The following is an 18,780-nucleotide window of genomic DNA, read 5'->3' on the forward strand; positions in this document are numbered from 1 at the left end:
GAGTGTGGCCGGGTCTGCCAGCCGCATCGTGCCTGAAGCAAAAATAAAGATATCGACGCTCCAAAGCGTCAACGATACGCATAAACAACTCCCTGCGCATTCTAAAACGCCGCCTGGACATGGTTGTTGGAAACCGCGGGTCCGGAGAGAAGTAGTCGTCATATAGCCGCTGATGTGCAGCTACGTGATCCCGATCAATCACTGCTCGGCGGTGGACAACCGGTGGAGAGCGAGGTACCGCATGCTGTTCGACCCTTCGCATGTACCGCTCTAGCTCGCGGTTCATGTAGGCCTCCATAGCCTCGTTCATCTGCCGTTCGTACTCCTCAGTATCCCCACCACTACCACCACTGCTACCACCCGCGTAAGTCATCGCTCGATGTTGCTCTTGTACAGAAATTTAGAGAGAGAGAAAACTTGTTAAAACAAGTGGTGCAAATGAAAATGAAACTAAAATCGCGTATATATAGGTTTTAAAAAAAAATTAAAAAAAAATGAAAATTGGCGTTGGCCGATCGCTGGCCGATCGGCACGCCACAATGGCGGCCAACACACGCGAATCGACTAGCTCACACCGATTTTCTCGCCGATTCTCGGCTAGCCGACCGGCTAGCAACGCGAATCGGCTAGCCGCTATTGTGGATGCTCTTATAAACTAAATGAGTAATTGCTTCTTTAACTATGAATTTTGCTAGCCGGTCGGCTAGCCGCTATTGTGGATACTCTTATAAACTAAATGAGTAATTGCTTCTTTAACTATGAATTTTACTATGGTATTTTACCGCTTTTTCAATAAATGTCACAAGTAAACTAAGAATATTCCGAGTCAATGAGTGTTGGGCTAGAAGCCTAGAAATTTATTAATGTACACTATCATATGATAAAACTAAATAAAAAATGAAGATATGTTAAAATTAATCGTCTAAATTCTGCCACGTATATGTATCCTATTATATGGATATAGAGTGGTGATGTGTTAGATTTAATTGCACCGTGACCTGGAAATTTGACAGTTAGCGAAGCAGGTGCAATTAGATATAATTAAAAATATTTTCAATACTACTATGATTTTATGTTTGCCATCTGGCCGAATGTCAATTATTTGAAAAGTAAGTTGCATACGATGATACTAATCTGTACTTTTATTTGAAATTTTAGAATTAATTAAAATTAATTACTAAATTAAATAAAAATTAAAATATAATAATAAAATGATAAACAAAGGTCGTGATGGATGATAGATTTCAAAGGCTTGTCATAAAATTTGATAGTAAAATATTTAGAGATTGAGATAAATTCGGTTATTTGTCCTAGTTTATCGTGTGGACTGGATCGGAGTAACCAAAGTTTTGTTTCATTTCAATTGTAAAATAACCACAATGTTGAGATTAAAATTCACGCTCTCCAGTAATCAATATTTTACGCCAAATAATACAATTTCTAGAATTAATACTATAAAAATCTTCATGGAAATAAATGGTAGGGCTTTAAAATTTCATAAATCATAGTATAAACATAAATTTTTGCAAATCATTTCGATTATACATGGAGTGAGAGATTATATATTACCCCATATAATGATTTAAATTAATCTAGTATTTGTAAACTCTTTATTCACATCAATATAAAATACCCCATAATAAATACAACACTATAATGAAGTTGAGGCTTCTACCGACATATAGGGAGTACTTATTAGACTTTACACGAATGGTATAATTTTAAGAATATATGATGTTTGTACTCTTCCATTGCAATATTCCATTAGTTGTAAACCTCTGAAATTTCAATGTCACAATATATGCTTTGCACTTGGACATATTGAATTTAGGTCCATACTCTGTTATCACTCATTCTAAGTTTATACTTCTATTACAATTCTAAATTTATGCGGTTTCGACAGAAAATTTAATCAATTTACTTTATAATTTATTTGATTTCGACATATATAGTTAGATCAGTGTTAATAATTTGCATTGTTCAGTTTTGATGTCCCTTAAGCAATTATGATAATTCAGAAAATTGGGTTGGTCAAATATGATCAAGATTACTTAAAATAATTTGACAGAATCAGATTAATGTTACTTCTAAATTTATTTGATTTCGACAAAATTAAACAATGTTACTTATAAATTTATTTGATTTAGACAGAATTAAATTAATGTTAATTATTTGCATTATTCAGTTTTGGTGTACCCGCCGCATTTATAATACTAGTAATTCATAAAATTGGGGGCGGCGAAATATGATCAAAGACTACAATAAATACATAAATTAATATTCAGCCCCTAAAATTTATAAACTTTGCATCAATATAATTTTTGTATTTCCCATCAAATATATAGAGTAATAGAGGTACCAAGTAGTGCAAAATTAATTATCGATTAGACTATCTCCATCCGTGGCACTCATCCAATCCAACCTCAATCAAGTTTTTAATAAAATATTCATTTCTCTATCCTCCACATACACAACCCTCACTCAATTCAAACCCCATCAACTTTTTTACTTCCACCAGTGACCCCAACCCAACCCAACCCAACCCAACCCAATATTTTCTTTTTCATATATTTTATATTAATATTTTGATTTATAATTAATTTAAATATATTAAATAATATCTACAAATTATAATAAAAAAGTATATGATTCAAATTTAAAACAGAAAATATTAGATATTCAAATAATTAAAGCACAATATAATAATAAATTACACACATTAAAAAATACAATATGATAATAGAAATAAATAAACCAAAATACAAATGAAGAGTGGAAAAAAAAAACTAGCTTAAACAAGATAAACATTAGTACATATTTAATTGTTTGTGCCAAATTTATTCCAAATATGCTCAATCAAATCTTCTCGAAGAGCAATATGAGCTTCTCTATTGCGGAGTTTAGCTCGTTTAGTCATATATGATGACAAGCTCCCGATCCGTTGAGTGGAATAGCAAAAGGCTTCAACATTTTCTTCATGTACTCTTGTATGCGTATCTTCAATAAACTCAGTGGCATCATAATAATTTTGATATGTATCACGTTCATCTTCTACTATCATATCAAGTCATCATAATTTGTCCCATCAAAATCTTATCCCATACAAGACACGGCCGTCGCAAAAATGCGAAACGTGCTTGTAGGACTCCAAATGCTCGCTCAACATCTTTTCTAATGGACTCTTGGTGTTGAGCAAACAACTTATGCTTTTGAGTTTGTGGAGAAGTGATTGATTTGACAAATGTAGCCCATGCAGGATATATGCCATCAGTAAGATAGTATGCCCTATTATATTGATGACCATTCACTACATAATTAACATATGGTGCTCGACCTTCTAAGACATCATCAAAAACAGGAGACCGATGGAGTACATTAATATCATTGCACGAACCTGGAGTCCCAAAGAATGCATGCCATATCCATAAGTCGTATGATGCCACAACTTCCAAAATGATCGTTGGTTTTCCACTTCTCCCTGTATATTGTCCAGCCCATGCGTTAGGACAATTTTTCCACTGCCAATGCATGCAGTCTATATTCCCTATCATGCCTGGGAAACCACGTTGATCTGCTACATATAGAAGTTTGGCTATATCTTGTTCATTAGGTCTTCTAAGATATGTGGCACCAAAACATGAAATAACACCATCAACAAAATGCATTAGAGAATCTCTTGTCGCCGTTGAACTCATCCGCAAATATTCATCGACGACATCGGATGATGTCCTATACGCCAACACCCGCATAGCTCCTGTACACTTCTGTAAAGAGGATAAACTTTGTCTCCCAGTAGCATCGCGTCTCTCCTGAAAATACTCATCGTTAGCAGTCACAGCTTCTACTATCCGAAGGAATACGAATTTGTGCATGCGAAATCGGCGTCGGAACACCTCTGGTCCGTACGTCGGGTTGGGACCAAAATAGTCATTGATCAAACGCCCAGCACCAATCTCGCATTGCCTTTCACAATACCTTTTTCTTACTCTAGAAGCTTGGACCCCTGCAGTTAGATTGGGAATGTTAGATAACATATTCTCAACAATTGTATAAATTTGATGATTTTGTTGAGAAACTCGTTCTTCCCATTGATTGAGTGCAATGGTATTTGAATCATCAGAACTTGAATCTGATGAAAGTGATGAGTTTTCACTGGAAGACATTTTTTGGAATTGGAGTAAGTAATTGGTGTTATCTTCAAAAAGAATTCACAAGCTATTTATAAACTAAATACTATTTACAAGTGGCGCAGAATTCATATTTTCACCTAGACATGTGATAGACACATTTGCAGTAATGCATGTGATATATCAATAACTTTAGTAGTATAATGCATGTGATATCTGACTCATATTTCCAACAAGACATGTGATAGACACACTTGCAGTAATGCATGTGACATATCAATCACTTTTTCCAGAACATGCATGTGATAAATAAATTACGCTTGTGACATAATAATCACTTTTTCCAGAAAATGCATGTGATAAAGAAATTACGCTTGTGACTTCTCAATCACTTTTGCCAGAAAATGCACGTGACATATTGTTTCTGAAATCCCACTTACTTTTGCATGTGATAGAGAAATAATGTTCCTGACATCTTAATAATTATTTTTACTAGTAAATGCATGTGATATCAAACTCATATATGCAAATCCATGTGGTAAAATTTGAAGTTTGTGACATCCCACTTACTTTTGCAGAAAATTCTTGTGACACTAATTTATGTTACATAAATTTATGTTACATAAAGTGCAAACAAAGATCACACCAAATGAAGTAAATTAAGATCACACAAAACTAACATTACATAATTAAAAGCACACCATACAGATATTACAACAACTAAGATTACACCAAACTACTATTACATAACTTGTTCTCACGCCAAACTCATCTCAAACTAAAAGCATTTATTTTCCAAACACAATCTCCGTTAGGTTGCGTTTCATGTCTTGATCTTCTGGGGACAAGTGCTCTTTCTCCAATAATTTAAGCAACATTCTTTGGTACATCTTCATAGAGGGCTTATCCAGCTTTTCACGTTCTAGCTGCAGTCGAGCCCTTGCTATTTCGTTCTCATTATCTTTAGCTAGCCTAAGTGCATGAAGATCTGCAGCACATTGTGCATTAATAGAATCAGATTGTGTTACCTTGCCTTTTCCTTTCCTTTTTGCCTTGTCTCTGCCTATAGGTCGGGAAATAGTTGAATGTACAGATGTGGGAGTTTCCGGATTTGAAGGGATAGTATACTCGCCGGATTCAGAAGTCTTTGTCCTCTTTGAGCTGCTGCCATCCTGTTCATTAGCAAAATTTTCATTGTCAGGAAATACATGTGTTGCATCATGAACACTCCACTTCTCATGTTTACTCATAACTTCATTAAACACTATCAAATCTTGAAAGCCGTTGCCTCCGTCGCCTTTGTAGATGCTATGAGCTTCATTCTCAACATCCTGGTCGCTCATGCCACTCCTTTTTCGGGCGTTGGCAGCTCTGCAAGCAGCCACCCATTTGTTGGCGTTTCCGTTAAGTTGTTTCCATTGACCCTTCAAAGAGTCCATATTTCTTTTGTTAATTTCACCTGGATTTTCTGCTTGGCAGACATGATACAATTTATGGACATTTAGCCATAATGTATCTCCCTTCTGATTTTTACCACGCACACTATCTTCGCTTGCGTAGACCCAAGAAGACATAAGTGCTATGTCTTCTTTCATACCCCAACTTAGATTTTTTGAGCTCCTCTGATTTTTGTTCGCTTGTTGGTAGGGGTGAGCATTCGGATTTCGGTTCGGTTTTTCGCCCAAACCGAACAGAACCGAAAAACCAAAATTTTTCTAATATTAAAACCGAACCGAAACCGAAAAACCGAAACCCGAAAACCGAACTACAGAAACCGAACTAAACCGAAAAACCGAAATTATTAATGATTTAAAAAAACCCAAAAAAAGAAAATTCAAAAATACATACAAATGTGTAAACCGATAAAATACGTACTAATCTAACTAAATTACTAATCAAAATTCATCTGTGTAGAATACATATTGTACAATTAATCTGTAAAATACATATAATGCTATTGAAACAATAAACTATCAACTACTCAAAATTAGTGTTATCGGTATGAAAATACAATAAATCTATGACTGGGCGACGGTGACGGACTGGAGTTGGAGGTGACGGTGACGGCGACAGGATGGAGCTAGCGTGGGTGGACTTCTGGAGGCGCCGGCGTAGTACTAGAGGCGACGGCGTGAGTGGAGAGCTGGAGGCGTCATACCGAAGCTGGCGTGGCGTGGGTGGACCTCTGGGGAGGCCGACGTTGATGGATGGAGAGCATGGGTGGACGGCTGGATGGCTGGAGAGCATGGGTGGACGGCTGGAGAGTTAGAGAGTGGAGGGAGAATGGAGGCGGCGGAAAGTTTGATGTGTATTTTTAGGGTTTAGTTTTAAGGCTAGTATATATATATAATATATATATTATTATAAAATATAATTCAGTTTTTCGGTTTTTTGATTTTTTTTTCATCCGAACTGAACCGTACTGAAAAATCGAATTTTTATTATTTTCAAAATCGAACCAAACCGAAAAACCGAAAAAACCGAACCGAATTTTAAAATTTCGGTTTGGTTCGGTTCGGATATTCGGTTTTCGGTTTTTTTTGCTCACCCCTACTTGTTGGACATCTCCGAACAAATTGCGGGTGATATTTCCAGACGTGGAAATTTCAGTAGATGTAGGAATTTGGCTTAAATTTGGAGAAAATTCAAGGTTTTGTGAATACTCCGGATTTGAAAAACATTGGGAGTTTGGATATTCTGATAATTGTTGATAATTTTGGGAATTTTGATGGTTTGAGAAACAAGGACGATAGTCTGGATAATTTGGATCCATGAAATCAAATTTATCAAAACAAGAATGAAAAGAAAGTTATTTGTTTGTGAAGAGTTTTGCATGCTTAGTGGGATATATACAGAAAAAATGAAGCACAATAAAAAAGTAGCAAATAATAAAGAAATAATAATAAAAAAAAACAATTAATCATAAATAAAATGAACTAGTTCACGTGAATTTTTCAGAAAAGGGGCTGACATGAATGTTTGGAAGAATAATTCACATGAGTTTTGAAATGATATATAAAGACAAAAATAATAGTAATTAAATAAATTAAAATTAATCACTTAAAGTAATAAAAATTTCATAAATTCACAATATTCAAAAAGTATTTAGATTTCATATTTATAGATTACAATTCTAAGACATGTACATTATTAAATAAAATAGTGATAATCAATAATTAATAGTAGTAAATAAGAAAAGTAAAAATAATAATACAGGAAACCAATGAAAATTCGACATGTGTCATTTGGCCTTCACTTTTGTATGGGCCGGCTGACAAGCCTTGAAAATGAGGGTTGGGTTGGATAATTTTATTTTTGCTTTATTTTTAATACTTCCTATTTTGTCTTATATGCTCCACCCCCATCTCATAGTCACTGATGGGGGTGGTCTTATAAATTCTCACGATTCATCAACAATATATAAAACCCGATCTTTCTTTATAGCATTTCGAATCATGCTTGTTAGGGTGAGGGTTATGGAGAGAGTGATACTGTGAGAGAGTTGGTGAGGGAGACAATTGTAAGAATCAAGGGCGGATCTATATTTACTCAATCTCTTAAAGAGGGGCAATTGCCCCACCTCATGTTTTCTATTACATGTATTTATATACCTATTTTAAATTTATTTATTTTAATCTTCTACTAAAAGCCCTTCCTCAAAATTTTAAAATTTCTTCATATGTAAATTTGTCCTGTTTTCTACAAATTTTTAGCTCCGTCCCCGGTAAGAATGGTGAGCCTTAGGGAGGAAGTTATATCCCATCTAGGCATAGCTGTGACCATGTCTATGAATTAGTGCCAGAAGATGAATAGTGCACCCAAGTTAGGGAAAGATTAGGACAATCAAACGTTAAGAGGTAAAAGTGATGATCTGTTTAAGCGAAATGTTGGTGTTCTTGGAAATAGTAGTATTAGAACCGAATGTGGTCATTAAGACTATGATGAATCTGATGACTGATGAGGAATGAGGATATTGTCTCTTAGTATTCCACAAACGAGGAGGATGAACATGCAAGGCTGCAAGAAATACGCTGAAGACGTGTGTACAGGGAGCCACCTTATACGAAGGTGGGGCAAATGTCCCTCCTCAAATATGTTTATATATACTACTTTATTATCCGATTTTGCAAAAAATTAACTTTTCTTGTATTTGCCATTTTTCTAATTCTCAAGTTTTTCTCACATATAATTTTGCCCATTTTCATTTATAATCTTAGCTCCGTTTCTGTGTATGATCCAAGATTCCAATGTGTGATCATAAGACATTTATAGTGAGAGATCGAATGAGACATTTTGGATTAATATATCAAGTTTGGTGCATTGAGGATGATTGGTAAATACATTTCAAAGGGCAAATAGGCTACAATTTGGAAGCTAGTTGTGAACCTTCTTGCTAGTGGAGGTGTTATCACAGTTAAATTAAGAAGAATAGAGCATTTTTTAATATATGCTCGACATCAATACATATATATGTAAAGCAAAATAGTGACATCCATTTACATGAGATATACCCAATGCAAAGAAAAAGATTATTCACTTGTTGGAGTCAGTAATATTGACTAAAAAAAGTCGCCACTCATACGTTTTTAGATTGACAGGTAATTAATAGTTAGCTACGCGCCAGGTAGGGGTAGAACCTACGACTTTCTGCTTAGGAAACAGACGCTCTATCCACTGAGCTACAGGCGCCGTTGTTGTGTAAAATGCATTTTTGTTTCAATATAAACTAAGACCTATTTGTTGTCTAAATTTAAACCCACACTCTTGAGCCTTGACACCCTCTTGTACAACTAGGATCCGAATAAGATTTCCAAATAACTAACAAACCGTTGATCTTTCAAAAATGTTAGTAATTTTAAATTTTAAATTTTTTATAAACATGCATGAATCAAAAGTTTTATGTGCTATAGTTACCATCAAGACAAAGTGAAAATGTAAGGAAATTAAGACACAATTAAGCTTAAGAACCCAGGGGCTAACGGCATAAGCAAATTTTAGAAATCATAAAGATAAAAATCAATAAAAATCCTTGCTTTAGGCGGGAAGTATGATGTCTAAAATTATGTTGCTCCGATCCTTCACTGTTATTTTTTTAGATATTTTAGGGATTTACCATATCTTTTCCATTTATGTTAGGATATGATTTGATTTGTATCCACACACTATGGATATGCGTCATTTAGATTAAGAAGTCTTTACCTATATGAAAGCTATCGTTTACATATTCTCGAGAACTTAAAAGTAATTAATGACCTATTAAATAATGCCGCGGGAAGACTGGGATCCGTAAGACCTAAAACCATCAACATACAATGCAAAAGACGGTGAACACATTTATTCACTAAAATTCCAAAGCAAAGAACAAATGCTAATGACCAGTCAAGTCTTTTGTTCTAATTTACAACACTAGTATTAACACTTGTGCTACAAAATATAATAAGAAAAATGTTTTGGAGACATAATGTCGGAGACATAATGAGGTTAAAGTAGTAATTTTATTTTACATTTAATTTTAAATTAAATTTAAATTTTATATATGTACTTTGTTGCCCCTGCATTTATATATGGAAGTAGTATTAATTAAGATCTTGATAAGGTTAATTTGATTATTTGTAAAATATAGAGTTCTTAACTAAATTTAATGTATCAAGAAAAATTAAATTATATTTCAAAATATAAATAACTTTAAATTATTATTTTTTTGCATCATTGTTAATGCTAGTATTGACCATAATTAATATTTATTTTTCTTTATTAAATATTGAAATTTTACTATATCATGTAGCAACAAATTTGGAGTATGCAATTTTGATTTAAATTTTTTTAAAATTGTAATATTAATTCTTTACATTTCATTTTTACTATTATTTCTGGAATTACAACTCAAAAAAAATAAATCACATGTTCTTAACTAATACTCTTATATTTAACATTTTAAAGCTATATATTTAAAATCTTCTCATTTTCTTATATTAAAATTACTAACTAAAAAAGGATACTACTAATGGAGCTTATGATTCTTAATTTTCTTAATTCTTAATATAATTAATTGATGTACGATATATTAAATAATCTAAAATGAGAAAAGTTGATTCATCCAATTATTTTCGCATTAAAATCTAAAATAATTTTTTATTTTTGAAACATTATAAAATTAATTTTCTAAGCATAATTTTATAGAGTCGAAGGCTAACTAGTACTTGTCAATCAAAATATAAAAAGATACATGTGATAAAAGTTAAGAAAATTAATACAAAAATACAAAAGATAACGCAAATAAATGATTCATCATAATAAGACCATCTCCAACCATACACCAAAACTCATTTTTGGTGTAGATAATTTCTCCAATCGTACACCAAACGCAAACCCATTTTTGGGTTTTTGAATGGATTAACACCAAATATGGTGTTTACTCCAAAATTTTGTTAGACAAATACTCAAAAATGGTGTAAACATAAATATGGTGTAAATGGTTGGAATAAAACTACTTTTTTGTGTGACATATACTCAAAAATGGGTTTGAGTTTGGCGTGAATGGTTGGAGATGGCCTAACTACTACTATTATTTAATCATACAATTCAAATTTGAATAAGAAATTTAACAAAAAAAATAATAAAATTAACCGGCTATAAAAGTATAACATAAAAAAAGAAAATAACTCATAATTAAATTATCAACTGATTAGATAAAAATTTATTTGAAAAAATAATAATATATGAAGTTATCAAATTATTTTATTATTAAATAATAATTAGTATGCATTATAGTAACTAATTTATAATCTGAATTCATAATTTTTAAATAAATAAAATAGTACAAAATTAACATGAAAAAAATGGCATGTAAACATATAAAAAGTTTCGAGCATGATTGTAGCTTATCTCCAATCAAATCAATAAATATGCATTTAGATAAACATATTTCATTTGATTTAATATTCCTTAATTAGATTTGTATCCATTTAATATGATATTGGGTAAAGTAGTCATTATAAAAAATATATCTATGTCAAAATGCCATAAGGGTATTATGGCTTGGAGACATTATGTCTCTAAATCACTACTCATATAATAAATATATACAAATTATAAATTCTAATTAGTGTGAAGATTTAAAAAAATAGAAATGTATTTATCTTGTCTAACTCTAAATGACGAATTTACTACTCCCTAATGAATGAAATATCTATACATTACAATTTTAGTTTATAATTTAAATGAAGTTAAAACAATAAAAATTAATGACAAAAAGAAGATGTGTAACTATGTTCAAAGAATATGACTTAATTAGAATAAGATATACTATTAAAGAAAATATGTGTGAGTAAAAATATTTATTGATAGTGCTATGATAGTCATTAATCGAAATAAAAGGTAAATTAGAATTTAATAGCTTAATTAAAAAAAATTAATTGAAAATTTTTCAGGAATATTAAACATATCCACATTAAATATATGAATAAATAAAATCATAAAAATTTAAAACTTCTTAGAGAAGTCAAGTTAAAAAATTTGTATTATCCAATAATCACACTTTAGTTGATTGTTTATTTCTTCTGCTTAACTTCAGACCATGGCATAACTTGATATACATGGCCAAAGACTAAATGAATTTTTAATATTAGAAAGAATAAATTTCTTACTTCCCACCACATATACATACAAAAAATAAATTATCACTTAAAATAACGATAATATTTTATGCATCTTGGTTGTTTTGAATAATGTGACAATTTACACTACTATTTATATTAAGAAGTCATACAAACTTTATAGTAAGTCAAATTTAATTTTAAATATATATAATTTCATCTTATTCCGTAATTATGTACACTAAATTTAAATGTAAATATATTTATATAGCTTTAATATTAAATATAAATAATAAATTTAGTTTTAATATTGCATACGATAATTTTAATATCTAAAGGATTATAAAGAATATTTAATAAATCAGTTATTGAATTAAAATAAATTTAATTTTAAAAATACATACTATTATAATTGTTCCAAATCTTGATTGGGAAGCTATCATTTAATTGGATTAATTTTCTATCAAATAGTTGTCATTTCTCAAAATTACCAAAAGGATAAACAAAATAGCTTTATATTTTCCCTCAAAAAAAGACAATATTGACTTTCCATCCAACTCTCCATTTTAGAAGTATAGATAAGATTCACACTTCAGTACTCCCTAGGTTTGCTTGAAAGCGTGTCTCGGTATCAGTATCACCGCAAATCCGAAACACATTCCTACATCACTGAACAATTTTGTTATGAAAAATATATAGCTCCACGTGCACTTGAAAACGATTAAAAGTGGGATATATACCATGCTTAGATTATGTAATCACTTAACTCAAAATTACGGAGAATGAAATGCGAAGAATATAAAATCCTCGTGTTTCAACTACTTTTGAAGTAATTGTATAACTTTGATAAATATCTTTTCATTTGTATTAAAAACTGTAAATAAATAATACTATAGCTTGCCAATTGATAAAGGGTCATATGCCTCATGAAGCCATAATTTTGGAACATTTAGATTTTCTTTAGGTAGAGATTTCGTTTATTTTAAGTTACGAATCCGCACTATCACATTCAGTTTGCACTTATTGCACTTACACATACTAATACGTAAAGTAAACTATTCAAGAATCTCATTATATCTCATGATAAACTATCACACTTTGCAAATGCAAACCAATTAGTTCGAAATTCTTCGCACAATATCTACATATATCTTAAATACTGTTACATCAAGAAGCATTATTTCCATATTAATACATAAACTATATATGTGTGTGGTTTTGATTTTTTTTGAACTTATTTATGAAACTTTATGTTTTGACATTTCAGTTCGAGAAATGTGTGTTGCGGGTGATTTTAGATTTTTGCTGAAATTTTTATAAGAGCCATTGTTAAACAATTCTGCAAAGTTCAAGCAATTAGAAATTGAACTTGGGGTTATACATTAAGTAAATGCTAGAGTTAAAAAGCTCTACACTATATACATTTATATTTTGAAAATGAGGTTATTAAAATAATAATGATATTAAGAAAAGGATAATGATGATGATGCATAAAATTCAAATGAAAATTTAAGACTAGATATACAATTTAGTTGATAAAACATTCAAAATAATTGAGAATTGAATTTAAGTGGAATTTGATTCTCTGTGTGACTGTGTGGTAGGCAGATTAGTCCTTTTTTTAATGCGATGAGAAATTAGTTTTGATTAAGAGACAATCTACATTTTTGACATAAAACTACTACACCACTACATGTCAATTGTCAACTTTCTTTTTCACTTGCTTCTAACATACATAAATGTTTCTTCTCCTAACTTGTAGTATAGGTGTGTGATCAAATACTAACTAATTCATAGTAATAACTAATATCAATTTTGTATGCCAAAAATATCAACACAAAAATATAAATTTATCAATATTCGTGTGTTGATAAATTTATGTCTTTGTGTTGATATTTAAATTTACATGTTGTATTGATATAATTATGTCTTTGTGCTGATAATTTTTATACACAAAATTAAAAGTTATTAGTTACTATAACTGTAAATTAGTTAGCACAATAATGCAACTAGTATATATTTATTATCTACCACACTTTCGTGCCATATGAATAGATGACTTGTTATTAATTTTTTTCATACAATAACTTTTGCCTTTATTACATTACACGGTTTGGTTGCTACATTATTAGAGTGTAAATATTCTTATTTGTTCCAAAGATGTAATGTCTCACAATCTCATTACTATATAATATACTGATCGATGAGATTTTGCAAACTATTCTTTGGTTGGATAGATAATACTGATAATAATGATCTACTAGTATTTATTAATGTTTTATGATAGTAAATTTTGCAAACTATTCTTTGGTTGCAAGAATTAATTAATTAACTATACTCACATCAACTTATACCAGCCTAAATTATACGAATGTTTAGGGAATTTAAATTATGGTACTATATACTAAATCAATACATTCTACTTCTATCAAACAATTATGTTTTAATACATTCTACCAAATGAGCTCGTATACAACTTTATGACTACGAGGATATATAAATTCAGAGTGATTATATTCTTAATTAGTGTACAAACTTTCACTCATATAAATGTTGAAACGTTAAGTAAAATGAGAAAAAATCTAAAAATCTGAGACTTACACGAAAGAAAAGATCAAAATTATAAAAATATATCCGTCCAACTTAATGTTATATCGCATTAGTTAACAATAAAATCAATCAGGATTCATCCAACTTCACTTTCTACTTTAAACGATTGCATTTACATTTTTGAGGGATAATGACGACATTCCTCCCAAACTGAAAATTCTTTACGAAAATGTCGATTTGCCACAAAAAGATATGCACCACATTGCTAACCATATAAATGTTTGAACCTCCATAGGATATACATAAGTATTACTACCATCAATTTTAATATTTAATTAATATACATAGTTCATTCACATTGATTTAGTCGAAATAAAAAAGAATACTCCTATACTACGGGGAGTGATCAATTGCTAACTCATCACTTAATTGCTAACTACAACTAATTTAAGGTCATAGGATTTTAGAAAACGTGTGGTCTACAATTTGTCACGTGTAATTTTTGTTTTTATTAATAAAATAAAAAAAAGATAAATAAAAACGTCAAATTAGGGTTTTAGATGAAAATGTCAATATAGTGTTTCAGAAATATCAACACAATACTTTGAGAATGTCAACACAATGCTTTAAGAATGTTAACCCATTGCTTATATTGACATTCTACATATATTATATTGACATATTTTATATAGTATGTTGACATTTCTGCTTTACGAAAAAATTGAAAAAATTTTGATTTTTTTTTCAAATTTTGACGTCGGGACATATGCATGTATGATATCGTTGGAATCCTTATCAAAATTATCTTTAATTTGATATATGTTATATGAATTTAACGTTTTGGGATTTCTTTTAAAAGTTAGTTATAACTAAACATATAGTTAATTGACATTAATACCCCTATTGATATTTTATGGAATTAATCATATGCCCTTATTGACGTTTTTTGTTGATCGTATTGACATTTCGTGGTTGATGATCTAGGCCCTTAATTTGAATATCCAATAGCTATTATTTAGTTGTAGTTAGCAATTAGGTATTGAGTTAGCAATATAACACTCCCCACTGTACTACTATATAAAAATATTGGTAAATCTAATTTTGAGCCAGTAAAAATATTGATAAACTCACGAGATTACATACAAATCGATCTACTACACTTTTTTGTGGAGTCAATTTTTAATTAAGAATTGGCCAAACGCCTAGTTTTAGGCTTCACTAAATCTTGATAATTTAATTTTGTACAGTTATTAGTGCTCTCAAATCTCAATTAAGAAACAATAATAATAGTGGTTAAAATCTATCTCTCTCTTCTAAATGGCATGACGTCAGCCACCGACGCTGAAATTAAACACAGCACATATATAGATAGTCGTGCTTTCCATCAGTCAGCGTATTTCTCTAAATTTCGGCATCTACACGTTCTCTGCCGATGTTCATGTAGCTGTTTTCAATCCCGATTCTACTTCAAGGTCAGTTTAGATCTCTAACATTTCTTATTCAAATTCATTTCAAATGTTTTCTTGAATGTTTCCGTCACAAGTTCTGTTTCAAAATTTCAAATTGGTTTATCTTCTGTGCAATTTTTTGAACTCATTTTGATCTGAAACACCTACTCTGTATAAGACCTCTAAAATTTGTGAATTGTTGCGGCAGATCTTGAAATATACTGTGTTTTCTAGGAAATCATCGTCGATTTCTTGATCTGGGCCGTCCAGATCTGCGACAGTGACGGTAAAGATGGGATCTTTTCACAGTTTGAAGGTGTCGGTCTTGCTTATCGTGTTAGTGATTTCTCAATTGAGCGAAGGGTTTTATCTACCCGGTAGTTACCCTCACAAATATGAAGTCGGTGATTCCTTGAATGTGAAAGTGAATTCTTTGACTTCAATTGACACTGAAATGCCCTTTAGCTATTATAGTTTGCCATTCTGTCAACCCAAAGAGGGTATTAAGGATAGTGCAGAGAATCTCGGTGAGCTTCTCATGGGTGATAGGATTGAGAATTCGCCCTATAGGTTCAAGATGTACACTAATGAGACCGAGATTTTCCTCTGCCAAACAAAGCCTTTGTCGGGTCACGAGTTTAAGCTTTTGAAAAAGAGGATTGATGAGATGTATCAGGTCAATGTGATTCTTGATAACTTGCCAGCAATTAGGTACACTAAGAAGGATGGGTATATGTTGAAGTGGACGGGTTACCCGGTGGGTGCCAAGGTCGATGACGGGTACTATATCTTCAATCACTTGAAGTTTACAGTCCTTGTCCATAAGTTCGAAGAGAACAATATGGCTCGTGTAATGGGCACTGGGGATGCTGCTGAGATGATCCCGCCTGAGAAAAACCAGGGATCAGCTATACCAGGGTACATGGTTGTCGGGTTTGAGGTGGTGGCTTGTAGTTTCCAGCATAAGGATGAATTGGTTAAGAACTTGAAAATGTATAACAAGTACCCAGCTTCAATTAGCTGTGATCCAAACGCGGTGGCCATGCCTATCAAGGAGAATGAGCCGCTTGCTTTTTCGTATGAGGTCTCTTTTGTGGAGAAGGACATCAAGTGGCCTTCAAGGTGGGATGCGTATTTGAAGATGGAGGGTGCTAAAGTGCATTGGTTTTCGATTCTGAATTCGCTCATGGTGATCACTTTCTTGGCCGGTATTGTGCTTGTGATCTTCTTGAGGACTGTTAGGCGGGATCTTACCCAGTATGAGGAGCTCGACAAGGAAGCTCAAGCTCAGATGAATGAGGAGTTGTCGGGTTGGAAGCTCGTTGTTGCTGATGTCTTCCGTGCCCCTTCTAATCCAGCGCTCCTGTGTGTGATGGTCGGTAATGGGGTCCAGATTCTTGGAATGGCTGCGGTGACAATTTTATTCGCTGCCCTCGGATTTATGTCCCCAGCGTCACGGGGGACTCTTATTACAGGCATGCTGTTTTTCTACATGGTTCTTGGAATTGCAGCCGGGTATGTAGCTGTTCGTTTATGGAGGACGATCTTCTGTGGGGATAACAAGGGATGGATTGGTGTCTCGTGGAAGGTGTCTTGTTTCTTCCCCGGTATTTCATTCCTGATTTTCACTCTCTTGAATTTCTTATTGTGGGGTAGTAACAGCACAGGAGCAATTCCTTTCTCTTTGTATGTCATCCTCATATTGCTGTGGTTCTGTATCTCTGTTCCCCTCACCCTTGTTGGTGGCTACTTTGGTGCGAAGGCGCCTCATATAGAATTCCCTGTTCGAACAAACCAAATCCCCCGAGAAATCCCACAGCAGAAGTATCCATCATGGCTGTTGGTTCTTGGCGCTGGGACCCTTCCCTTTGGCACACTCTTCATCGAGCTCTTCTTTATCATGTCGAGCCTCTGGATGGGCCGTGTGTACTATGTTTTCGGATTCCTCTTTGTCGTGCTCATGCTTTTGGTGGTGGTTTGTGCTGAGGTGTCGCTTGTTCTTACTTACATGCATCTTTGTGTGGAGGACTGGAAATGGTGGTGGAAGTCTTTCTTTGCATCTGGTTCAGTCGCTATATACATTTTCCTTTACTCCATCAACTATTTGATATTCGACCTCAAGAGTTTGAGCGGGCCTGTCTCTGCAACGCTCTACTTGGGCTACTCGCTCTTCATGGTGTTCGCAATCATGCTTGCAACTGGCACAGTGGGCTTCCTCTCCTCGTTCTGGTTCGTGCATTACCTGTTTTCATCTGTGAAGCTGGACTGAGGTGCGATGAGTGTTGGTGAACAGGAAACAACTTTTGAAGATTATCTAATAGTTTCTTGTTTTCTGATGAAGTAGAGAATGTTGATCCACAAAAATAACACCACGAAGTTTGGTATTTTTTGGTATTAGATACTCCACTATACTACTCTTTGCAGTCTTTTTTTCCTTATATACACGTATAATTTTCATCTTTTGATATGTTTTCTTGTCAATTTCTGTGGCTGTGTAGATTATTGATGCTAGTATGCTGCTCTGTTTGATATAATTCATGCATCATTTGTCTTCGTCACAATTCGAGAAGAGATGTTTTTTTTATGATATTATGCTATTCTGTTCTTAATATTTCACAATACCATGTTTTCTTATGCTGTTTTTAGACTCCAAATATTCGTTTTTGAGTCTCACTCTCATCAAATTTAAATCCCCCCAATACCTTTTAGAGTAAAATGTGTGAAAATATCGTAAAATTTTTTTAGCCCAATGTGAATTTTCGATACAATTTTGATTCAAAAGACTAAGTAAACCAAATGTGCATTGATAGTAAACCAAATGCCATTATGAGACACTTAATTTTAGTACAGGTTTCTGCCAAATATAAGTCAAGTTGCGCATTATTCACTTTAGGGATTATCTACTTCACTAGAGATTAGAGATCTGTTGTATTAAGAAAACTCATCCTCTAAGGCCCATTTGGCAGTGGTAGGAAGTGAAAATTATTAAAGCAGTTTATGAGAAGATACGAAATGCAGCAGCAGAGATGATGCTTTGGTATGTCTTTGATGGAAGCCTAA

At 32.6% G+C, this 18,780-nt stretch overlaps 1 protein-coding gene, 1 non-coding gene and 2 pseudogenes across 4 annotated transcripts; 1 reads left to right on the forward strand and 3 right to left on the reverse strand.

Annotated features, from left to right (window-relative positions):
• Positions 1-2,785: 2,785 nt before the first annotated feature.
• LOC125189280 (uncharacterized) lies at positions 2,786-4,163 on the reverse strand (annotated as a pseudogene).
• Positions 4,164-4,890: 727 nt separating this feature from the next.
• LOC125189279 (uncharacterized) lies at positions 4,891-5,500 on the reverse strand. Its single transcript, XM_048086570.2, has one exon. It carries the CDS (start codon positions 5,468-5,470, stop codon positions 4,916-4,918), a length of 555 nt encoding a protein of 184 aa, XP_047942527.2. The 5' UTR covers positions 5,471-5,500; the 3' UTR covers positions 4,891-4,915.
• Positions 5,501-8,743: 3,243 nt separating this feature from the next.
• TRNAR-CCU (transfer RNA arginine (anticodon CCU)) lies at positions 8,744-8,816 on the reverse strand. Its single transcript has one exon. It is a non-coding gene; the product is annotated as a tRNA-Arg (tRNA).
• A 6,779-nt stretch (positions 8,817-15,595) lies between these two features.
• Positions 15,596-18,187, forward strand: LOC125188545 (transmembrane 9 superfamily member 11 pseudogene; annotated as a pseudogene). 2 transcript variants are annotated; one of them, XR_016130544.1, is made up of 2 exons: positions 15,596-15,744; positions 15,929-18,187. The product of XR_016130544.1 is annotated as a transmembrane 9 superfamily member 11 pseudogene, transcript variant X1 (transcript). The 2 variants fall into 2 exon arrangements; XR_016130545.1 differs by having other exon boundaries at positions 15,601-15,744; positions 15,955-18,187.
• The last annotated feature ends 593 nt before the right edge of the window (positions 18,188-18,780 follow it).

This window comes from Salvia hispanica, chromosome 5 (genome assembly GCF_029641045.1).
Source record: "Salvia hispanica isolate PSC_SH4W2 chromosome 5, Shi_PSC_v1, whole genome shotgun sequence".
Lineage (NCBI taxonomy): Eukaryota > Viridiplantae > Streptophyta > Magnoliopsida > Lamiales > Lamiaceae > Salvia > Salvia hispanica.